The 24,330-nt window shown below is 50.8% G+C and overlaps 1 protein-coding gene across 2 annotated transcripts in view; it reads right to left on the minus strand.

Annotated features, from left to right (window-relative positions):
• Positions 1–24,330, minus strand: part of UBR4 (ubiquitin protein ligase E3 component n-recognin 4) — a 132,213-nt gene that overhangs the window by 64,247 nt on the left and 43,636 nt on the right. The window contains exons 35-59 of one of the 2 annotated variants that reach the window (XM_065929933.1): positions 22,613–22,804; positions 21,995–22,065; positions 21,757–21,904; positions 21,091–21,318; positions 19,695–19,865; positions 17,854–18,036; positions 16,780–16,938; positions 16,292–16,444; positions 15,606–15,833; positions 14,823–14,980; positions 13,731–13,902; positions 13,287–13,488; positions 11,950–12,113; positions 11,303–11,519; positions 10,235–10,451; positions 9,439–9,471; positions 8,257–8,320; positions 7,688–7,822; positions 6,523–6,697; positions 5,505–5,645; positions 4,584–4,705; positions 3,815–3,926; positions 1,945–2,075; positions 1,653–1,830; positions 1,107–1,211 (exon numbers count right to left, since the gene is read on the minus strand). In XM_065929933.1, the coding sequence (XP_065786005.1) occupies positions 1,107–1,211; positions 1,653–1,830; positions 1,945–2,075; positions 3,815–3,926; positions 4,584–4,705; positions 5,505–5,645; positions 6,523–6,697; positions 7,688–7,822; positions 8,257–8,320; positions 9,439–9,471; positions 10,235–10,451; positions 11,303–11,519; positions 11,950–12,113; positions 13,287–13,488; positions 13,731–13,902; positions 14,823–14,980; positions 15,606–15,833; positions 16,292–16,444; positions 16,780–16,938; positions 17,854–18,036; positions 19,695–19,865; positions 21,091–21,318; positions 21,757–21,904; positions 21,995–22,065; positions 22,613–22,804 (3,859 nt within the window). The remainder of the gene's footprint in view (positions 1–1,106; positions 1,212–1,652; positions 1,831–1,944; positions 2,076–3,814; positions 3,927–4,583; positions 4,706–5,504; positions 5,646–6,522; positions 6,698–7,687; positions 7,823–8,256; positions 8,321–9,438; positions 9,472–10,234; positions 10,452–11,302; positions 11,520–11,949; positions 12,114–13,286; positions 13,489–13,730; positions 13,903–14,822; positions 14,981–15,605; positions 15,834–16,291; positions 16,445–16,779; positions 16,939–17,853; positions 18,037–19,694; positions 19,866–21,090; positions 21,319–21,756; positions 21,905–21,994; positions 22,066–22,612; positions 22,805–24,330) is intronic. The other variant, XM_065929934.1, reaches the window with a different exon arrangement.

Here is a 24,330-nt window from a genome sequence, read left to right on the forward strand (position 1 = left end):
GTAATTAATTTACACTAATGCTAGGAAATCACTTATCATGAGCTCTTGAATCAACCCTGTTTGTTTGTTTTTTTAATCAGATGGTCCAGAGGGGAGCTCACTGGGAAATTTCAAACTTCCTCATCAGATGCTAATAATGAAGCAAGGAAATTCCCCAGAGACAGCCACAGCATCCAGGATCAGGGCGGAGCTGAGACAGGAGGAAAATGCTGGATGAGATACACAGGGGAGGAAAGCCAAGATAGCCACACGGCACAGCGGACACGACGGGCACCGCACGGCAGTGAGCAAGCCTGACGCGACAGCAACTCAGGGGCCTGAGGGAAGCAGCAAGCCATGGCAGCGGGGAGAGGGGGCAGCCAGCCTCTCCTTTTCTCAGCTATGCAGGGTAAGGCACCAAGACAGGAAAGAGAGGAAAACACACACACACACAGGCACACATCAGTCTGAAGACTCTCAGTCAACCCTCAGATTACTCAGGGGTTGACTTTCCAGGAGACTGTCCAGATGCTCCAACCTCCTCTATTCCAGTCCAACTCTCCGCTCAAGATGTTGGTTTTTTAAAAATCAAATTAGGAAAGAGATTGAAAGTAAACACAAAAAGAAGTCTGAAGATTTCCTATGCATTTGAATTGTCCGTAAAAACCCTATCCCCCAAGCTCAGATCGTTGGTGGTGACCCACGCTGACCTGACGCGTTCACTCTGCTTCTTGCAACACATGAAGAGAAAGAAGTTAAAAGGTATGTGCTCTGTTTCCTGTCTCCCTTTTGACCTTGTCTAAGATGTGAGATGTTAGAACTCTGGTGAAGAAGCCTGAAAGTGGTGATTTCAGCTCTAAAGCTGGTCAACCTGCAGGCTGCTCTCCTGGCCTTTGTGGGGGAATCAGCTGAAGCCAGACAGCATGCAGAGTGGAGGGAAGCGGAGCCATAGCGTCTTTGCCGAGCTGCAGCGCTGGGCCTTCCGCGCCCGCGTTTCTAAAGCCAAGGCAGAAGCAGGAAGTCCAGAATGGCCTGTCAAAGCAGCTGCCCATGACACTCTCACAGCACCGGAGCGAGGCCCGAGGCTCCTGGGGCCCTGGGCCGCGCTCCTCGCTGTGGACAGTTACCTGATGCTGTGGTGTCAGAGAGGGTTCCTGCGTCCAGAGAGGAAGAGCTGGGTGCCTGGCCGGACAGCCCCAGGCTCTGCAGGCCCAGGGCACTGCTGCTGCTGCCTGGGGGACAAGTGGGGAGTGAGCACGCGTCCCCGCCAGGCCCCGCCCACGGCGCCGCCCCGCCGCCTGCCGCCCTCAGAGCCGAAACTCGCCAGCGTGTGGCCCCCTCTGGCCTAGAGAAAGCTACTCAACAGCCACCAAGTCCGGTCACAGAGACGGTGGAAGGCTCCCTTCAGCTCAGGCAGGACACAGGCCGGAGGCCTCTGCCCAACCCAGGAGGAGACAAGCCAAAAGCCAAAGCGCCAGCACCGTGAGAGCGGCCCCCACGTGGAGAACCGGCTCAGCCCCTCTCACTCTCCACCCGCGCCTCTGCACAGCTCTCCCAGATCGCCCTCTCCCCAGGTCTGGGGATAAGCCAAGCCAGCTGGTTATCAGCAACTGCCAAACCCTCTTTCCTGTGCAAGGCCAAGGGGCCGCCGTGCTCCTGGCACTGCCTTCTACCTTGCTGGTCCTGCTGCAGGCTCAGGGCAATGGCGAGCTCAACCATGGTCTCGTCGTCTGCGTCAGGCGGGATGTCCAGCATGGGGGGGAAGCCCTCTGCGCCTGCCAGCAGGGCCTCCAGGGGGGAGGGGTTGCCATTGTTGACGTTTTCCGCTGTCTCCAGGACCATCGACTCAGACTGCAGAGAGAGTGCTCCGTCAGCGTCCCGCAGCCACGGGAGCTTGCGGAAGCCCCGCACGAGAGCTGGAGGAGGGCGCCGGGGCTCCTCCTCCCCGCCTGCTGCCAGACTCACCACCATCTCAAAATCTCCGTGGTCCACCTCACTCTGCTCCTGGCTTTCCTGACGGATGTGACCACCATTCGGGATCCCCGAAGACTGCATTTTCTCATCCGCGTCATCATCGTCATCATCATCCTTGTCTCCTGAGTCAGAGAAACCTCCGTCACCTGAAGGCGCTTGCTCGTCCCTCCCACAGTGTGTGGGCAGACAAGCTGCAGAGCAAACAAAAGCCAAGACAAGCTGCCAGCCAGCAGCCTGTGCCTCAAGGGTAAATCCCAGGGGCCATGTCTGGCCTTGCTCTCTTGCTTTTGGACCCGGCAGGATCTGGGAAGCGGGGGCTGGCAGTGACAGCTGGCCCCACTCAGCTAAGTCTTTTCTGGCCGATGAAGGAAAACAACATCAAAAAACCTTGGATTCCATAAAGCAGAAGACCAGCAGACCTCAAAAGCTCCCATCAACCCTCAAGAGACCAAATACTACAATTGAGATTGCTTACCTGCTATCAGTCATGACAGCTTGGAGTGTTATTTTCCTTTTTCTCTCCCCAGAAACAACTGGGTCTCTGAGATTTTCACACTACACAATTATTATGAGAAGAGCCAACTGAAATGTGAAACCACTGGATGAAACTGAGAACAGTACTACCCTAACCAGCTTCGGTGTGAAGGGGAAAGGCCTTCTGAAAGCGGAGAAGCCTAGGTTAGACCCCTAATCATCACAAGAGGATGGAGACCGCGCCTTCTGCCTGACGGGCTGAAAACACGTGTGGATGTGGTCTTAACTGGAAACAAACTATTTACCGAGTGGAGGGTCTCCTCAGAGAAAAGATGCACAAATCGCTGCCTGACTAATCGAAGACTTAGATAAGGTGAATGACATTCAAGGAAAGTTATCTGAAGGTCGTGAAGCCGCATGAGTGCATCTAGACCTGCACTGTGCCACAAGCAGTCACAGCGACTAGCTACAAAGTGCCGGGTCCAGAAGGAAAGGGTGTGTTGATGTACACGGCACACGCCAGATGTTAAAGCTCTTCCAAAAAGTTGTTTTAGAAATGGAGAATATTTTACTACTATTATTAATTTTTTAGATTAACTACATGTTAAAATAATACTTTTTATATACTGGATTATATTAGTAAATTCATGTCACACATTTCTTTTTACTCTTTATCAAGTGGCTAATAAAAAACCTTAAACAACCTATGTGACTTTCATTGGAGTTTTTACTACTGAGCCAAGCCAAGTAACCAGAGTTACACAAGATACTAAGGCTATGATTCAGACAATTTTTAGAACTGCTTTTACTAAAATGATAAATGTTATGTCCTTAAGTTGTATCCAAGTGTATCAAGAGGGAAATTTCTTGTGAAATTTACCTTCAGTCTTATTGGAAGTAAAACCACTGAGCATACTACCCATTAGGCAACAAAATGGACCCTTAATGCAAGAGCATTCAGGCCAGGAAATTTTTCAGTTCCTGAAAAATGGAGGGTTTTTTTAGTCACTATGATTTTTGAACTGTTCTCATTTCATTTTCACTATGGCTTTTTAGAAGCTTTCAGTCAAATACAAGCGCTTCACTTAACTACCATACAGGACTCTGTGATGTAGATTTTATGTCCTTGGCTTGATTTTACTATTGTACCTTTATGTTTCCTTGGCTTCAGCTTTCCTTATTTCCTTCTCCTTATTCTACTTGCTATAAGCTTTTTATACATCATCTTAAATTCTTTATGGAATAAGGCAGAGTGTACCAATGGACACATAAACAGAAAGACTGTCTCCAGGACCTCGGTCAATGTGAGCAGCATATCCTAACACTTCGTTTCCCTTCTCCCGCACCCCCCACGCTCACACGCGCCTAAGCGCAGACCTCACATTACCCATTGGAGTGTTGCTTCGAGGGGAGGAGGGCAAAGTCACATGTCTCCGTCTGTTCCTTGGCCTGAGGACTCGAATCAGAGCTTGTTTACAAGAGAAGCTCACAGCAGGATCCTGAGGTTGAAAAAAAACCATCATTCTTAGGTTTTAACGCTATTTATGACACTGCCTATAAAACACTTTGCTTTCTTGGACCATCGCTTACACACATGTGGAAAATCTGCCTCCTCTCGCCTGCAACCTGCTGCATCAGGTCAGCAGCCAAGTCCACTCCCCGACCTGGCACAGAGAATACCTATGCACTGCACCCTGTATCTTAGTTCCTGGTAGCAGACTGGCAGATCACTTGCCCCTGAGTCCCTTCAGCTCTCTACACACGGGTTCTGCCTTTTCATCAGAGGATCAGGCTCATCTTAACTCTGTGCTAAAATCAGTGCTTTCAACACTAGCTTCTGTGCTGGAGTCACTGAAAGCAGACCCTGATGGTGTTCATCCAGGTACTCATTTAGTTAATACTTACATAGCACTAACTGTGAAACAACCATCAGCATATTCCTCAGCGACTGGATGAGAAAGACCAAGTCCACTCCCTTTTCCAACCTTTCTTTCCATGGAATGAGTAAGATGTTACAGGTTTTACTGATCTTCAAAATTCTTAATTCCCATTGCCTTCCCTTAAGTCTATTTTATTTCATTAGCTAGCAAACTTGTAAAAACATTTTGTCCAGACGTTAGGCTGGTAGGGATTATCGGGGTGGTGAGGAAACGTACGGGACACAAGAGCATCTGCATGTAGATCCTGGACGCTGTGTTAATGCAGTCCAACTCACAGGTACAGTAGCCGTGGATAATGTCCACCAGAGCGTTGACGGTAGCTTCAATGTGAGTGAGGCCTAAAGGAGAGCACATACAGAGAGAAACAAAAAACACACACACAGAATATAGACCACCAGTATTATTTATGATTTGCTCCATTAACAGTCTCCTAAATCTCTCCAATTGCCCCAAAAGCTTTTCCAGATACCCTGCATCACAGAAATAAATAGGTCTACTCTCTATAGATATCAAAATACAGAGCAGACAAGTGTGAAGAGCTGAGTGGAGTCCAAATGCTCCCAATGATCCCCAGAACTCAGGTGATAAAGACGTCCTGAACATGCATTTGGGGTTTACTGCCCAAGCAAACACGAGTGAGCAGCAGAGGTCCTTCTATTTTCCAGATTGCTGTTCAGAGCTCACTCTTCCACCTAACCCTCGGATAGTGTGGAAAGTTAGACACTCGAGGCAGCAATAGCTTAGAAACTAAATAATTCTCTAGGATGATGTTTAACTTTTACCTTTTTAACTGGCTTTGAATCAAGCTTTCCAAGATTTTTTTAAACAATCATAAACACCACTAAGGAGGCACGTGCGCGCGCGTGCGCGCGCACACACACACACACACACACACACACACACACACACACGTCTTTATGTGAAGTATGCAACCCGATGTGGAGAGATCAAGAAAGGCCCATCCCTCTGCTACACCGTAAATTCCTCCATCAGGAAGACTGATCTCACAGACTTGTATTTCCTAAATATTCACTCTGGAAGAGATGGATGAGGAAGACTCAAGGTGAAGAGTTCAATCTGTTCAAAGAAAGAACTTACATCAGGCTTCACTAGCAAATGTCCCTTTTAACATGATACCTGGCAGGCAGGCAGGCGCCAAGAAGGCATTCTTGGGTTTGGAGGCGTGCAGTTTCCAGAAGTGGTTCACCAGCTGCGTGATGAAACTACAGGACTCTCCCTCCAACTGCTTCTGAGGTTCTCGCCCCTCATCTGCTCCTTCTAAGCAGGAGAAAAAAAATGATTAACGACGGTAAATTGAAGATGGAATTTAATTTGTTTTAAGGTTAACTCAGGTCAAGGAAGCTTGCCTGGGGAGGGAGTTTCAAGTGGGGCCCCAATCAATATGCCAACTATCCCTAGATTCCAGCAGGCACATCTAGGAAAAAAACAGTCTGGGAAAGGAATATCACAGAAAACAGTGTATGTTAGAATTAAGTAGAAGGGGGAGCATTCAGGATCTTACAGCAGAGTCAGAGATCTCAGGTCCAACTGTTCGACTTCTAAACTAGGGAAACTTCTAAGATTTTCTAAAAAGATTCCTGGATTACAGTATTAGGGGAAGAACAGGATGACGACAACCTATGGGCGCATGTACATAACAGAACCGTAAAGGCATCGATAAGCTCTATTTGATGAAAGCCAAGCAGGTGCGGTACCCAGCCAGCATGATGAGAGGAGGAAACAGCATCAAGCGCTGAGAGAGAGGCTGCTAACTCATGTAAACAGAACACTGGCGAGAGAGCAGCAAGAGAGCAAGAGCTATGACTGATGCTGTCACTTTAAAGCCACAGGGCACAAGCTTAACTTTCCCCTGAAGACTTCAAAGAGGCAGTGATTCCAGAGACCGATTACATCTGATGTCCAGAACACTAAGTAAACGCAAGAGTAATCCAAGGGGTAAGCACTGGAAAGAGTATCTAATTATTAAAACGGTACAACTCTAATGTCAGAAGCCCTACAAGCTATAAAGACGAGATTGAGATCCCTGTCTCAGAGCACCAAGTCCATCAGAGGCCAGAGAGAAGAACGAGAAGATGGGAGAGTAGAGAAGATGAGCAGGCAGATTCGGGACCGCGGCCAGGCAGGCCAAGTTCACCTGCTTCCGTCTGGGGCAGCTTCGACTCCGTGAAGTGCACGAGGTTGTTAGGACGCATGACGGCGATGGAGCGTGCCGTGACCACCAGCCTCTGGAAGACCTCGGGGTCCAGATCCTTGCCTTCTCTGCTCGATGTGTTCAGACACTGCACAGCTTTGCTCAGCAAGGCCTGATCCTACAACAAAAGAATCACAGAGGGTGAGCCAAAGACAAAGAAGGCCTGGGTACTAAAGCCCAGAGGAGAGGGGAGCTGGCAGATTGTCAGGCTGGCGACTTCCTCTCAACAGAACAGGTTAATCACCACCGACTACCTGAAACAAACGTTCAAGGCAGCCCAACACAGTTCTACTTCTTAAATACATAAAATGCTAAAGCCACTTAAAAATATTCACAAGCCATGAAATCAGTATCAAAGTCTGACTGGAAAACCAGAACCAGCCGATTCTCCAGAATAGCAACATCCCAGATCTCTTTCCTACAAAGTCATTTCTCTGCAGGGTCATACCAAAGTTATGTTTCCAAAACTGTCTTTCCTTGAGAGGTTCAGCAAGTTAAACTCACATTTCTCAATTCTCTGCATTGGAGGCAGAAAAGCTAACCAAGGCATTTGGGTTGGTGACTTCCTCCTCATGGATCTGAAATGCTGACACTCTTTTCTAAATACGAAACTGGCCAAACTTACTGCCTTTCATTGCTACTTACTTTAACAGGTGAGACTCCCTCTCCCCAGACCTCCCCCGAGTCTCTTTCACCCACTCACCAAATTCTTCACAAGCAAGTAAGTGCACCTCTCTGAGGCCTGTGCGGGCCTGGAGGAGTCAAAACACCAGCAGTCCTGACCTCCTGAGTGCCGTCCCTCTTCCGTCCTCCAGTGAGAAGCCCCCCAACTCAAATGGCCTTCCCCTCCCTTCCTTAAATCTTGTCAATTCTATTAAAGTAACAGGGGAAAAAAAAGAACGCAAACCAGGGGCCTGTTAGAGGCTTGTCCTCATTCTGAGTGACACTCGTTTCTCAGGAAAAACATGAGGCGATGTGGGTCTAACCTCAACGCTCTCCTCTCCCCACCTGACTCCGTGACACCCTTGCTTGAGGTCCAAGAGGCCAACTTACTTGCTCTCCTGTCAGTCCCACCACGTCCACTTTGACGGAAGACGCCCCCGATTACCTTGTGGCTGTGGTAGGCTGAGCGGCTGGTGTGCAGGCTGGCCAGCAGGCTCTTGGCCTGCTGCTGGACGCTGGCAGGGGCCGGCAGGGACAGCAGCAGCGTGGCCAGCTCCTGAGCGGCAGTCTTGTTTCTCTCCTGATGCAGAAGACAGCAGGGTTGCCACGAACCCACACAAGCCATGCAGGATGAACTGCCCACACCCTGCCCTCCCCTCCCCCTCTTCTAGCCTAACAGGACTAGGTTGGGCTCCATGGACCACAAGGAACAAAACAAAGAACTTCAGAAATTACAGCCCTCCCACAACATAGGTACAGACATCGAGACCAAGGTCAGGACTCCTACAACAGTGCTCTTTAATCAGCATTCATCTTGTTTTACAAAATACTCTCACCATGGGTCTCCTGAAAGTAGGACATAAAGCCTTAAGCTGAAGACTCCTCTGGATCACCTTTGCAAATCAAGATCATGCTATAAATGTACTTGAGTTGCAAGGCTTTGGGGCCTCTGACCACTCCGCTGACCTCCTGCTTCTTCAGAAAGCTCCCATGTGCTTTAAAAAAGTAACTTGCCTTCTCGATGATTGGGCCAACAGCAAAGCAGCTTTCCAGGGCTTCTAAAGAACTCACAACCAGCCTGGGGAGACAGAAAAGCTGGCTTGAGTACAAAAGCCCCCCTTCTCTCCGCCTGGTGCTTTAGCCTGCGCAGACTACAGTCCCGAGGCCCTTAGGGACAGGAGTGAACGCCAAACACGAAATCAAAGCTCGGTAAGACCTGCCACAGGCACCACGTGGGTCGTTCCCTGTGTCACAGGCTGGAAGGAACCTGGCTCCTGCTTGCAGATCAACCTGAGGCCACGTTCATAATCCGCGACTCAAAGACAGGGCTTTTCTTCCTCAAAGAGGATAAGGGCACTTCCTTCTGCTGCCTGTGGCAGGGATCACGGAAACAGGCTTAACAGTCTTGATGCGAAGGGACCCAAAGCTCAGGTGCCCCAAGATCAGTAGGCAAAGGGGATACACAAAGGGAAAGGTTCAAGCCATCTTCTTACGCTGGGAGAGCTATGGTTACACTTGACTTACACCTCCAAGAAAATGCACAAAAGCACTTCCTAGGAGTCGCCCAGTATGGGGAAGAGAACCAACTGGATTTTTAGGTTCACGCCAATTACCAACATTCAAAGGGTAGGATGAAGCCCCTTTAGAAAACTGGGCAATGTTCTCTCAGGGAAGGATAAGAAGCCCAACCATCAAAGGCTACAGAGGGCCACACTTCCCAGGGATCCCTCGTGTGCGCTGAAGGCAGCACAGTAAAAAGACCAACGGCCTGTGGGCTGAAACTCTGGACAGACAGGGGCAAGTGTGGAGAAGGCAGCTGGTGAGAGAAAGGTCAAGGGGCAGAGGGTGGCAGTAGAGAGGGACCTGGGGCATAAAACCTAGGGGGACAGAACAAGCTCCCTGGTGGCTGTTCTGACGACAGACCGCCTCCACTGACTCGGCGCCCCACCCCCCACCTCACCCCTGCAGAGCGGGGTGGGGGAAGGCAGGGGCGGCCGACACCAAGCGCGCCCATGTCCAACCCCCCGCATTCTCCACGGGGACACAGGACAGCTCTGCAGCCATGCAACGATGGGGACAGAAAGAAGCGGCAGGACTCGCCCACAGAAGCGGAATCAACGCAAAGCCACGTCATCAGTTACACGGCTCTCTAACACACACTCGCTCGTGCAAAGAAATGAAAGAGGGCATACTAACCGGTCCAGCTTGGTTAGGGACTCAGTTTCAGAACTTGGGGGAGAAGCAAAAGGAAAAAAAAAAGGAAAAAAATGTGAAGCTCAGAGAAACCTGGAAACACATCCTAAGCAAACAACATAAGAACAGAGTGGGAAGGGCGTGGGGAGACAGAGAAAAGGAGGGGCGGGGAGGCTGCTGGTGGGAGGCAGTGGTTCCAAGCCGGGCTACTCTCACGCCTTTAATGTAAGAACTGCACATCTTACATCCTGAGTTGCCGGCTCTACAGCGGCAAACCAGCAGCGCCCCAGCACGAAGAAGCCAAGCGCAGTGCTTAAGAAGGCCACTGGGGGGAGCCCCAGGGGGCTCTGAACTCTGCTACAAGAAGCCTGGGACAGCCTCTTGGCAGCAGTGTTATTACCACAGGAAGTAACTGCTGCAGAGAAAGATGAGAAGATGATGAAATTGGAACGAAAGGGAAGACTTTTCCCTATAATTTCAGCAAGACTGGATCCTAATCTCTAATTCTGGCTCAAGCGTCTTCTGGTCACAGCCTCTGACTGCTCCCAAGGGCACCTGAGCAGTAAGAGAAGGGAAGGGACAGCAGCCCCGGGCAGAGCCCTGGGAGTCAGCCGGCTCTGAGCACGCCGCCAAGCCCTGTCTGCTCATCAGGAGACCCTGTGTGCGGGGGGGCGGTGTGAAATCTTGAAAATCACAGGCCAGACCTGGGACACTTATGAGGGGCTCGGTCTCTCAAGATTCAGGCTCTGCTGGAAGAGTGGATGGGTGAGAACAAAGGGCTACCCGCCGGCGCCGGTACCTCTCCAGGACAGGCCCGCTCGTGGTGGCAGGGGCCGCCGAGTCACTGTCTCCAGTGCCGTTGCTCTGGGTCAGGTTTGAAGGACAGATGTTGCTGACGGAGGCAGAAGGGAATTCTTCTGGAGGCTCATCGGGCCAGCCAAACTGCTCCTTAGTCTTGCCATAAATTTTCACAGCATCGATCATGGTGACGCCTGCTGGATCCACCGAGGCCCCAACTATGATAAGCAAGAGAAGCCATTAGGAAGCACGCTCTCTAAGGGGCTCTAAAGAGCATCCCCTACAAAGCGAAGACCAGACTGGTGTGGACAACGTGGTGAGCACAACCATTCACAGGCACAGAGGGACTTTATCTCCTGAGACTTCAGCAGCACTTTCACCTGGTACAGATGCTGAATATGTAGACACGGTTCCATGAACCAAAAGTCTACGAAGTCTCCTACTCAGACAAAGAGACCCCAAATACCAGTGCAGGGACCCTCCGGTGTTATCAGAATACCATGTCTCCCAACTCCACCCCCAGGGATCTCTAAACACTCCTTTTGTTCAAAGCACAGATCACCCTCACTCGTACTAACAGCAACTGTTTCTGGAAGAAAGAGTATCAGACAGGTGGCCAGTAAATGGTAGGGAAAGTTGTCAACCTTATGGAAGGCTCAGGGATGTCTACTCTGAGGTTTTAAGGGCATTACTAAACATTTCTCAGTGTTACGTGCCCTGAGGCCCTCAACTGCACCTTCAGACAGCTTTGTGATGTCAGGTGTTAATCTCACCAGCTCTCTGCCTAGACAGGAAGGTAGCCCCATCGGAAAGGTCACCCAAGCCCACAGAAGGGAGCCCTGGAGCAGCTGCCGCGTCTCTACCCCGCCCATTCTCAGGTATATCCCCTTCCTGTCACCTTGTCTCCTTTATATCCCAAATGAAGCTCAATGTTTCCTGAGGGCAGAGACCACAGAGCTATCAGGAGAGCAGAAGGACCCCAGAATCCTGCAGAGCCACAGAGAAGTGGCCCTGCAGTCAGAATTAATCATGAGATGGGTACAATCTGTGCCAGGAGCCGGGGACTCACTGAAGAGGTTCAGCTTCTTATCAGCCTGCAGGGCTTCTTCTCTGGTGAACGGGAAGTCGAACCAGCGCGAGCGACTCAGGTTAAGCTGCATAGTTCTGCCGAAGATCTCAATGTACGACGGGGCCCGTTCAATTGCCTGGGTCCCAATCTGGATGCGCATGCCTGTCATCACCATGGTGCTGTTGTTGTTACTGATCTCAATGGTGAAGCCACCGGGCTGGAGGGGGGAGAGACGCACGTCGTCAAATGAACACAAGCTCGTAAGGGCCGACTTCCAGTCCTCCCTGAGACCGTGACACACGCACGATCCTACGCAAGGCCTCTGTCCTTCAGTTTCTCAGCAATGACTTGCCTCCCAGGACGGGAAGCACAGGCAGGGAGCAGACCTTTCCATCTCAGGCTCCTTTTCTCCCCAGTATTAACCACCTCCTGCCGCCCTGTGCACGGTAACCCTGCTGGTAACATAGGAGCAGGAGCCCTTCTGCGTGGAGTTGAGAGTATCTGTTTATTCTGGGGCCCATTAGACTACAGTCAAGGGTTAGTGACTGTGAGCCCTGCACCCCGACAGGAGATATGTTCCTCACATCATACGTTCGCGAGCCCTGCTGCCCAGGGACTGAACCCAGGGCACTGCAGCCGATCCTCACCTTGGTGTTGGCCACATACATGCCAGTGGAATTCAGCCGGTGCTTTATCTGCTGTGCATTGTAGACCTGCAGGAGGTCATTCCCCCCAAACTCCACGTCGGTCAGTTGCTGATTGTGCTCAAAGAAGTCAATGGGGAAGGTCACCTGGCTGGAGGTGCGGGTTGCTGTGGAGGGCAGCACCGGGGGCCAGAGAGCACCGTCATTAGCGCAGCCCCATCCTCTGCACCCGAGCTCACACACACGCCCCAACCTTAGGCCAACTTGGGAGGACACGGTTGGCATCACTATGATGCCTACATGCGGTCAGCTGCCCAAGAGTCACCACCCCAAACCACAACATGACCCCGCAGGGCAAAGAGATCTGGTGTCAGGATCTGGAACACTCACTCACAACAGGCTCTCTCAGAGCTGGCTTAACTAAAATAAACAACAGGAACTATTTCTTTATAGAGGATGAGCTGCACAATTTTCTCAAATACAGGCTCTAGAACAGACTCCAGGGAGTGGGAAGAACGCTGTAATGATCTTTTTTGCTCAGACCAAGTCACTCACCGCTAAACGCAAGCTTTCACTCCTGAAGGAGTCCTGCTTTACCACTCAGGCGCAGGACTCCCAGCTTAGCACCCAGGACGGCTTCCCCAAGGCACGCGTGCACGCTCAGTGTCTTCAGCCGTGCCTGACTCTTCGCGACCCCATGGGCTCTAGCCCGCCAGGCTCTGTCCATGGGGCTTTTCTGGCAAGAATACTGGAGTGGGTTGCCATGCCCTCCCCTCCACGGGATCTTCTCAATCCAGGGATTGAACTCATGTCTCCTGCATTGCAGGTGGATTCTTAAGCTGAGCCACTAGGGAAGGCCTGGCTTCTACACTACTTGGTGAGAATAAACCAACTGAAGGATCTACTCCTCCGCCAGTTCCATCCTGCCCGCTCCATCAGGCAAGTCACTTTCCCTAAACGGAGAGAAAACTATCTCAAACCAGATCCAAGAGAGCACTCTTTCCTGGGCACCTAGGAGCTACTATCTGCAGAGCCAACAGATGCTTGCCATGCTCAGAAAGGGGGTGGCTGCAGGAACTTGTCTCTGCTTCTGGGGAGCTGGCTAGCACAATCTCCACCTTTATAAGCCACACAAGCAAGACAGTCCCCATTTCTTTCTTGTGTCGTGCCACAAGGCATCTGAGATCTTAGTTAGCTGACCAGAGACTGAACTCACACCCCCTGCACTGGAACTGCAGAATCGTAACCACTGAAGAGGGCCCGGTCCCCGTTTCTCACGGGTATCCCTGGCCGTGTACTCCGAGCCCCCTCCCCGGGCGGGCCTCGGGGGCAGGACTCACTGACGGCGGCCGCCTTGCGCTTGCGAACGGGCTTCATGATGCTGATGACGCTGCTGGGCTGCAGGGAGGGCTGCAGCCAGTAGGAGGTGTTCTCCACGCTGGCCATGTAGATGCGCAGGCTGCCGTCCTCGCACAGCAGGATCATCGTCGTCCGCTGCTGCTCGTTGCAGGCCGTGTGCCTGATGGCCACCATGTCCTGGATCTAGGAGCAGGGGACGGGCCATGTTAGCGCCCACATCTACGGAGCAGGGCCTCACAAAGAGGCAGAGCAGCCACTGCTCTCACGGTCAACGGGGCGGGGGGTGCAAAGGGCCGGCAAAGAAAAGACGTCTAGGAGAAGATTCTTCCATAGACTTTTGACAGAAGAGCTGGGAAAGCGACAGGATATACAAAAATAGGGCAGGGTCACGGTCTACTCAAGCAACGGGGGAACGTAGCACTCACCTTTGCTTTGGCAGGAAGAGTCTTGATCTCCTGGATGAGGAAAGTGTCCGGTTTCACCATCACCACCAGGGGCACGCCTGTAGTCTGCTGGACGCAGCACAGCAGGCCAGGGTGGTTCATCACCTCAGACCACTGACAGAGGGCAGGGGACGCCTTACTGCCGCCGTTGGAGCTGCAGACGACAAGGTGGCCTGTCAGGGTGTCACTCACCATCTACCGGCTCTCTCGTGGACCTGAAGGGCACCCTCACCACCTACTGAGTCTCAGAGAAATACACCCACCGAGGACTCTAATTACCCAGCACTCAGTTTTCCTCTGAGCCACATGCACAGTCTCACACAACGCGCGCCCAGCGGGAGCCCTGGTTCAGGCTCTCCCCCTGTCTGAGGGATCAGGGTCCCTCCGTGCCTAAGGCTATCAACTGCACAGGCCCACGGAGGAGTCAAAGGCTAACAATCCGTTCTCCTTTTAAGAATTTCCAAGCACATCAAGCTCTGTATGAATAGTAACCATTTTATTTCACCCCAAACCAGCTGATTCACAAACAGAGGGCAGACAGAAAGTGTTGTAATGGCTTTTCAGTGGCAGAAAAGGAAGAGGGAAAGAAACCTTAAATCTTTTCTGCCTCCTCCTTAAATAAAACACCCCCTACCTCTCATACCCCTATCTTCTGGAAGCCTGATGGCAGCCCCCGCCTCCCCAAACTCCCACCATGCCCCATATGTTGACATCATGTTTTATTTACTGATCAACAGCCCCCGCCCCTCACCAACCAGGAGGGAAACTTCAAGGGCATCTTAGCAGCAGGAATGTCTAGGAGAAAGAAACTGACATTCCCTTCTAAAAACTCTCATTAAATTAAAATCACATTTGCTACCCTGACTATAGCTTTTCCTTCTGAGTGACAGTGGCCCCCCCCAAACCACCTCTAACAGCCTGGGGGGACAAACCATGCAGAATGGCCAACCTACCAACACCGGATGCTGCCTAGTCTAGAGATACCAGGCGGGGACGGGAGAGTCCCCGGGAGGGGGCGGAACCCCCGTTGGACACGAGGTGCTGCGGAAGTTCAGGTTAAGTGCCCAGCCCCACCTTTTGATGTTGATGGAGAAGAGCTGCAACACCTCCAGAGTCGTCCTGCTGACGGTGGCTGCAAATGACCTGCCTTGACAGTAGCTGAAGAACAGCATCTGCAACACGTGCGAGTAATAGACGGACACGCCGCCGCCTGCCACCTGGCTGTTACTGTCCTGTCGCAACAGAGACAACATCACATTAAGCTCTCGGGCCGCCTGGGGCACCGGCTGCCCCTCTGGCTGGTCACTCATTTTGTGTGTTCATTTTTTAATGTATGCGGGCGCTTTTATTTCTGGCTGCGCTGGGTCCTCGATGATGCACCAGGGTTGCTCTAACTCGGCACGGGCGGGCTGCTCCCTGGCTACAGTGCGAGGGCCTCACTGCAGGGTCTTCCTGTCGCCGCGGGGCACAGGCTCGAGGCGCTTGGGCTTCCGTGGTGGCAGCAGCAGGCTCAGTACTGCAGCTTGTGGGCACGGCTGCCCCGTGGCATGTGGACTCTTTCCAGACAGGGATCAAACCCATGCCCCCCTGCATTGGCAGGCGGATTCTCAACTACTGGACCACTGGGGAAGTCTCTGCTCATTCATTTTACAACATGATTAGGGGCTCTCATTCTCTAAGCATCAGATCTCGGTGGTAAATCTTAAAAATACCATGAGAATAAAAGAACTTCAAGTTTAATCCTTTAGAACTAGAGCTTTGCTGTCATGCAAAAAGTTAAAAGAAAAGAGAAACAATGAAACAGCCACTGGGCTGATGAACCCCGGCCCAGAAGGAAGCAGCACCGTGCGCTCTAACCTTCAGGTCCTCGTGGTTGACTTCCAGCACGTTGGTGACGTAGAAGGGTCCTTGCTGGGCACTGCTGGCCTCCTCCATGAGCTGTGTATAGATGTACCCCGCCGAGGACATTATAACAATGATGTTCTTCCCCTCCTCGTTGAAGAGGAAGGTAACATCTCTTATCTTTGAGCTGGGCAGGAGAAAGTAGAAGGCTGGACTCAAGGCATCAACCGATAGGTCATAAATCTGCAGGAGAGAAGGAAGAAAGATCAAATAAGGGAGGTCTATCTCAGCCCCAGGCCCAAACTCTCCCGGTGCATCCAGGGAGCGGCAGTGGTGAGGAAGGGCACTCTTCCACTCAGCACACACCCGTCAGGGCTGGGCGCTGAGCGCACAAAGATAAACAAGGCCTCTTCCCACTCTCTCGTAAGGACTGAGCAGAGGAGAAGCCCAGCAGCAAAGTCCACGCCAAGAATAGCGACTGAAAGCGGCGCAGTGGCACAGGGGGGCAGCACCGGAATCGGTTATCTGTTACCTGTGCGTGGACGGCACCTGCTCAGCAACAGTGAAAAAGGTGACAAAATGTGAGGACTTTTCATTTTTAACTTCTAAAAGAAGTTAGCAGACGTAATGGAGACCAGGCATTCTGAATTTAAAAGCAAAACCACTGTAGGGGCCAGACCATCAGAGAGCTGTACCTATACCTTGACAAAGTCTGCGGTGACGATCGCTAGCTCAGTCTGTGAACCGGGTAACCACACGGCTTTGATGATGAAGTTCCCTGTGGCCAACTGGGGGTGCAAAACCAAGTGGTCCGAGACGGAGCCTGAGCTGCTGAAGGTGAGCACGTGGCAGTCCTGGACACGGGTGAAGGGACAGGCGGTTAAAGGGGGTCTGGAAAGCAGGCCCACTCATTTCAGAGGTCAACGCTGCCTGTTCTTCCCCAGCATTCGCCGCCTCCAAACAGTAGTCAGACTGTCGAGTGACACGGTCAGGAGTCAAGAACACACAAAGCTTATTTCCAATAGAAGAGAAATCTGGAAGACGTGGAAGAAATTCAAAGACTTCTTTCATCTTCCCAATGGCTTTTAAGTTCCAATCTCAACAATGAGTAAGAGAAGGTGGAGCTAAGAACAGGAGAGAAGGTCACAGTGACCTACAGCTCAACTGAACCAAACCGGCTCAGGATTACCTTAAGCCCACAAACGGCCAGGTAGTCCTCCTTGCAAGGATTCCCCGTGAGGCTCAGCACAGTGAAGGGTACCGGGGCAGAAGCCAGGCGGGTCAGAGTCAGCTTCCTTTTGCTGGAATCTGCTTGCTTCAGGAGAGCTGAGAGCTGGAGGACAGTGATCTGCCAGGGAATAATTACCAATTTATTCTCAACCCTCTTCCTCTCAGAGAGCAGCAGCAATAACAAAAGCTCCCTCACTGATCTTCACTCCAGATTACTGATCTGGAGGCTGTTTTTGTGAACAAGTCTCTTCAAAAACCCAAGACCAGTACCAGTCTCTATATTCTCTGGCTTAAAGAATGGAATGTCTTTCATTTCTTCTTTCTAGAGGTGACAAAAGAAACCAACCTCATATAATCTGTTCATAAAATATTGAACAATTCCCATATACTACTGTCCCTTCTCATTTTTCTATGAAAATGTTTCTGAAAGTATGTTAGAGCTACTTTTATCTCTAGTTTCTTTTTCACTTAATGTAAAGAGAAGACAAATGAAGAAGCCAGAAAACAGAAAGGCTTGCTTGAGTTAAGACACTCTCCTCAAAAAATAAAAATAAAAAATAAAAATAAAAAAAAGATACTCTCCTCTAACTCCTCCTGTTCTATAAAACTCCATAAACTTCCTTGGGTCTTCAAGAGGGCTGGGAGGGCAGGGAAGAACTACATAAGGACCCGTGAGCCTTCCTAGGAAGACTCTCCTCTCTGCACTGTGTCTTCCAGAGGGGCTAACCTGGGAAAGACTGCAAGCCACCCTGTCCTAGGAAGCCTCCAGTCGCTACCCTCGCCGGGGGTTTGAATCACAGAGTGGGAAGTGACTAGTTAGCCTCTGTCCCAGGCATCCTGGTTCTACGTGTAGTAAAGTAACTCAGGGTTCCAGCAGAAGAGCTTGCTGAGCTCTGTCCCTGAAGCTTTGCTAGAATTCAGAAAAACAGACGTTTTCCTAGTGGGTCAATCTGGGTGTTGTCCCCTATGTGTTCTGCTCAGCACCTAAGACAAACATGACCTCAAATGAGAGGGAAGGGATTGGAGGACCCACCTTGCCTTTCTCGTGGCTGACAGCCAAATGCTGGCGGCGCCCGTGAGGGGAGGAGAGCACGCACATAGCCACCCTCCTGAGCACGTGGGCACTAATCAGCTGCCGAATGGTCTGACCCTGGTCTCCGCTGTAATTCATCCGAACATTCTCAAAGGCACCTTCCTGGGAGCCTAATGTGGGAACCTAGCAAAGATGGACGTAGAGAGAGTAGGCAGTAATAAGGCAAAATAGATCAAGTGGATTCATACATACACTATTTGTGTGGCTGAAATACTGTACAATTTAGTTACTCAAGAACAAAGGTTTCCAATCTCTAATCCATGGACAGTCAATTCATCAAAATTACTGTCAGTCCAATAAGAACAATGAGGTAAATGCTGCATACAACTAAATTAATATAAGTACTGATTTTTTTTTTAAGTGTTAAAAAGCACCCCTGTCTTTCTTTTTAGGCCACGCCACACAGCTTGTGGGATCTTGGTTCCCCAACCAGGGATCGAACCCGGGCCCTCAGCAGTGAAAGCGCTAAATCCTAACCACTGGACCAGCGCAGAATTCCCAAAATGCCCTTTTAAAAAATAAAATGATAACAATGATAGTGTTTTTTTTCATTGATTTACCCCAATAAAATTAGAAGTCAGCAACCTTATGAATCACCAACACCATCCCAATATTTTTCTAGCTTCATCGTTAACATCTACAAGTCTAAAACCACTGATCTAAAACTGTGACTGATTTTTAGGGGAGGGAGGTTGGCCATTGCAGGATCTTAGTTCCCTGACCAGGGATTAAACGCAGGCCCCCTGCAGTGGAAGCAGAGAGTCCGAATGACTGGAGCCCTAGGGAATTCCCAACAGTGACTTATTTTCAATAAAAAGTCAGAATACCTGTGTCTGTCTCTGTGTGCACTATCACGTGATGATTCTTCCCTCAAAAGCAGGCACCCTGTGCGATCTATTCGTATACCTCACTCATTTTTATGCTACGCTTCCACAAGTGCTAAGCGTTTCCTTTCTCCTTTTCTTTAACTCTGGCTGCTCTGGATCTTCTCTGCCACGTACAGGCTTTCTCCAGTTGTGGTGAACAGGGGCTACTTCTGGTTGCAGTGCTCAGGTTTCTCACTGCAGTTGATTCTCCTGCTTTGGACCATGGACTCTGGCTTGCAGGCTTCGGTAATCGTAGCACACGGGCTTAGCTGCTCCCGCACGGGGAATCTCAGTTCCTGGACTAGGGATCAAAGCCATGTTCCCTGCCTTGGCAGGCAGGTTCTTAACCCCTGGCCCACCAGAGAAGTCCTACTATTTTATTTTACACAGCTGCTCAAGAAGCCGAGCAGACCACTCCAGGAGTCCTACAGTCAGTGCTGGGCAGCAGGGGTACAGTGGACAACTTAGAACTTAGCAGCCACATCACAGCAAGAACTAAAGGAAGACTACCTAAAAGGCTCTAAGCCGAAGAGGACAGCATTACTTCTGCATGCAATGTGAACCCTGGGGGAGAAGATACAATAAGGCGGTCTTCTATTTTACATACAGAAGACATTCCTAGCTATTAAAATCGCCTCCAAATGTCACTCCTCACAGACAGGGGTTCACATATTTACGTGAACTGAAAAGGAGACTTACTCGCTGTTGGTCCATGTGCCCTCCGATCCCCTTTGTTAGAAGACACACCTCACATGATGATTTTCACACTGGGTGTCACAGGTTCTTACAGTCTAGGTTCTGAACGCCCATGGGTGACTTTCTAAGGATGCATCTCAGAGCATTAACAGCCCTCTGGCTTCCCAGTGGATGTGCTGGCTCCCACGTGCCCCTTGCCCCCTGACCCTGACCACTCACCATCAGCTGGTCTGTCATCTCGACCGCCTTGTCCACTGTGTGCAGCTCCCGGAGGGCCTGCTGGGCCCGGCTGCTACTCCCCACTGCGGACGCCTGCTGGAAGTTGGTCTGAATGGCATCCATGAGGAAATTGAGCATGTCTAACACGAGAGGAGCGAAGGAGAAATTGGCCTGAGAAAAATCCAAATACACAAGTGAAAAAAAAAAAGAAAAAAACAGATCACACTCATCATCATCATCTTGCCAGTAACGACCTACAGAACCCAGGACCCAGCTTCCTCACTTCAAGTAGGTGTTTCAGTCCTCACTTCACTCTGTCTGAGCACTGGATTTGATTCCAGTCAGCATGCGACTGGGTCCCTAAACCAGGGGCCCCATGCTGATACCTACTGCTTCCACACACCCACCGCGCAGTGAGGCATCTAGAGCACGTCCAGTCATGCACCACTTGGGAGACCGAGATGACGACCACCCAACCACCACCCACCGCTTTCTGTGTTCTGTGCTGCAGACAAGGGGCCCGCATCAAGAAAGAGTGCCCCGGAGCATCACACAACTAAAATCCCCCTTCACACAAACCCCCCAAACACTCCTCAGTCACAGACTCCCTACGAAGCAGTGATCAACAACACACACGACTCCTACTCCCCTGATGGAAATAAGTAACCTTGGAGGACAAAATAACCACTGGTGGAGTGGGAAGGACAGCCGTGTACCAGGCTCTGCACGCTGCCCTCCTGTGCTGTGGGCAGCCAGAGCCCACCGGCTCTGCAGCTTCCCCCGACCCCCTACCCCCGCCAAAGCCCGCCCCGTTCCGAAGCCCCCCCCCCACCAGGGCCCACCCCGTTCCGAAGCTCCTCCCACCAGGGCCCGCTCAGTTCTACAGTTCCCCCCACCAGGGCCCGCCCCGTTCCGCAGCTCCCCCCCACCAGGGCCCGCCCCGTTCCGCAGCTCCCCCCACCAGGGCCCGCCCCGTTCCTCAGCTCCCCCCCACCAGGGCCCGCCCCATTCTGCAGCTCCTCCCACCAGGGCCCGCCCCGTTCCGAAGCTCCTCCCACCAGGGCCCGCCCCATTCTACAGCTCCCCCCACCAAGGCCCGCCCCGTTCCGAAGCTCCTCCCACCAGGGCCCGCCCCGTTCCTCAGCTCCCCCCCCACCAGGGCCCGCCCCATTCTGCAGCTCCTCCCACCAGGGCCCGCCCCGTTCCGAAGCTCCTCCCACCAGGGCCCGCCCCATTCTACAGCTCCCCCCCACCAGGGCCCGCCCCGTTCCGAAGCTCCTCCCACCAGGGCCCGCCCCGTTCCACAGCTCCCCACCCCCACCAGGGCCCGCCCCGTTCCGAAGCTCCCCCCCACCAGGGCCCGCCCCGTTCCGCAGCTCCTCCCACCAGGGCCCACCTGGTTCTGCAGCTCCTCCCGGCAGCCCTCCACGGTGCGGCACAGGCTGCTCTTCTTGGGCTTCTCTTCGTCAGCAACCTTGCCATCGCTGATGGTGACCTTGGCCTTGTCCGCCGGGGAGGTGCTGGTGTGGCGCACGAGACTCTCTGAAACCCGAGGTTCACTCTGAAACGCTGACTCCTTCATGGTGGAGCTCATGCCACTGCTGGGAGTTCGCTTCACCAAAGCCTAGGGACAGGAAATGTCAGAGGCCCCCAGTGTCTTGCCACAAGCACATATGAAATACTGCCTAAGATCACAGAGAAAAAATCTGACTCAAAGGGGAGACTGGCTAACCATTTAAAGAATATCCAAAAGACTGAATTCTAATCTTCGCGGTATTCACCTAATAGCTAACACTTTACCCACTCATAACGACAAATCTTAAAATTGGGGTGGGGGTAGGGTCTTTCAAAAAACTGCAAGATCTCTAAGGATACTGCAAGTTCTACTATTCTCAGCGAAGTACTGAGGCCATGATTGTACAACTGATCATTGACAGAATCAGAACTTGGTCCTAGACCCAGGACACCATGAAGGTGACGTGGGAAGTTCCCAGTTTGGCTTACACATCTGTATCACTAACAAGCCACCCTCTAGAGCCAAGAGAAGGTTCTAATCTCTCACCAAACAGCTGCCATCTTCTTTGGCTCCACAGTCGCAGAAGAAGGATCCATATTTGGCATAGGAAATCTCATGATCCTTGTGGCAGACCTTGGCACACACTGTGCACACACCTACCCCATCAACCATTTTGCAGGTGTGACAGTGGTACCTACAAAAAATAAGAACCAGGCAATGAGACCAGAAGTCCCAAAAATCAACAGCCTGGAAAGTCCCACCTAAAATGAAAAAGTACTCTTACCAATGCTGGTTCATGAATTCTTTCTGAGTGATGGTAAAAGTGCAGAGTTTATTGCAAAGGGAATCTTCATCCTTCAAAGATAATAAAGTCTTTTAAATCAGAAATACATCCTTCCACACAGGCACCCACAAAAACACACTCTATAGAAAATAAACCACTGACTTCATAAATGACTAGCAGAAACCTATTCCAGTTGGAGACAGCTCGCAGGCTATAAATGTGATGTAATTTCAGATGAGACGTTAAGGATTGGTGACTAAGAAAAAAAATAAACCTTACGCTTTCTCTACAATGCAGCTCACACCATCCCCCTGAAAAACTCATCTCTGAAACTCCATTTTGGATGCAAAGAAACAGTTGAAACTGCAGGACAAGTGCCTCCAGATTAAAGAAGGCCCAGGCTTATTTAGGGGTCCTTCCTCTAGGAGATTAGAGGCCTACAACTTGTTCTGCAGGCCCAGAAAATCAGCCTGGCATTTGTCATGAAAGCTATGAATAAGCAACAAGGACTGAGAAGAGTCCTGAAGCTCACAGGGGCCAAAAAAGAAGGTCAAAGACTTGTTAACGTGAGCTCTGCAAGTGTCGGTCAGCCGTGACCGTGGTGGTCACTTCACTTACTGAATCCTCGGCCTGGGAGTCTTCCTCCTCCACTGCCAGCTCCTCCACCCAGTCAGAGTCCACCTCGATCGCCCGCTCTTCCCCATCCACGGAGAGGTGACTCGGGCCCTGACCATTACTCTGGCTCAGGGCGTTGGTGACGTCAGCCAAGTAAGACATGACGTGGCAGGTGCACTCTAGGACTGTCACGTGCTGTAAAAGAAGACCGCCACACCTTTTCTCATGCTTTTTCCAATAAAGCTCAAGATCAAAGCAACAGCACAAAATGCAAAGAAAAATAGCACGTTTTAATTCTCTATTTCCTTAGCTCTCTGCACTACAACAGCAAGCAGCTGGTCAATAAACTGCACTGGGACTTCCCTGGGGGGCCAGTGGTTAGGATTCAGCACTTCCAAGACAAGGGATGCAGGTGTGACCTCTGGCCAGGGAACTAAGAGCCCATATGGTGCATGGCGTGACCAAAAAATTTAAAAACTTTAAAAATTAAAAATAAAAGAAACTGCACTGAATCAGTATGATTCATCCCTTCTTAAGCACAAAGACGACTCTTTAAAAATCATAAAATAGGGCTTCCCTGGTGGCTCAGCGGTAAAGAATCCACCTGCCAATGCAGCAGACATGGGTTTGATCCCTGATCCTGGAAGATCCCACATGCTATGGAGCAATTAAGCCCGTGGGCCAAAACTACTGAGCCTGTGCTCTAGAGCCGGGGAGCTGCAGTTACTGAAGCCCTCACGCCCTGGGGCCCAGGTTCCACAACAAGAGAGGCCACCAGTACTAGAGAGCAGTCCCTGCTTGCAGTAACTCGAGAAAGCCCAGGCAGCAACAAGGGCCCAACACAGTTATGTTTTATATATATTTTATACATATATAAAAATCTCATAAAATGAAGCACAACGTGAACCAGGAAAACAAAGCTGAAACAGACACAAAAGTCACTCCAGAGCAAACCCGCCTGGTACAGAGAACAGCGAGGTGGCGCAGAGGCGGGGGAAAGAGGCTGGGTCAGTGAAGTGGCGGATGTGCCTCAAAAGTCACAACCTTCCAGCGGTAAAGTAAGGAAGTCACGGAGATGAGATGCCAAGCATGGTGACTAGAGTTAATACTAATGTATGCACATCTGAAAGTTTCCAAGAGAGTCGGTCTTAAAAGTCCTCAATACAAGAAAAAAAACTTAACTATGTATGGTGATGGATGTTAATTAGACTTACTGTGACCATTTTGCCATATATACAAATATCAAATCACTATGTTGTAAGCCTGAAACTAATATTCTATGTCAATTACACCTCAAGAAAAAAATAAAAAGATTATATTAAAGTGTGAGTAAGCTCTCACTGGTTTTTTTCCGTCATAATCCTTTTTTTTTTAACCATTAGTGAAAAATATTTAAATCAGCCACAATGACAGGCTGACAGGTTGGGTAGAGGGAGGAAATGCTTGAATGTAACATTTCTGCCAGTTGTCACCCTTTCTCTCAGCATGGCCTGAACCTTCAGATAATGTAAATAATTCTAGCATCTGGACGGAGCTGAGGAGGTAAACTGTAACCCGTGTTTAACACTCAGAGCACACAGCTCCAATCCAGGAGCAATGGACAATTTTCCAGAGAACACCACTATCTAAAAAAAGCAGGAACTCACTGTTTTAAGAAGGATTCTGTTGTATGTTTGTTTAGCAGAACACTTCCTTCGGATCACTGCTTGCCCCCGAGAAGA

Source organism: Muntiacus reevesi, chromosome 3 (genome assembly GCF_963930625.1).
Source record: "Muntiacus reevesi chromosome 3, mMunRee1.1, whole genome shotgun sequence".
In the NCBI taxonomy this organism is placed as follows: domain Eukaryota; kingdom Metazoa; phylum Chordata; class Mammalia; order Artiodactyla; family Cervidae; genus Muntiacus; species Muntiacus reevesi.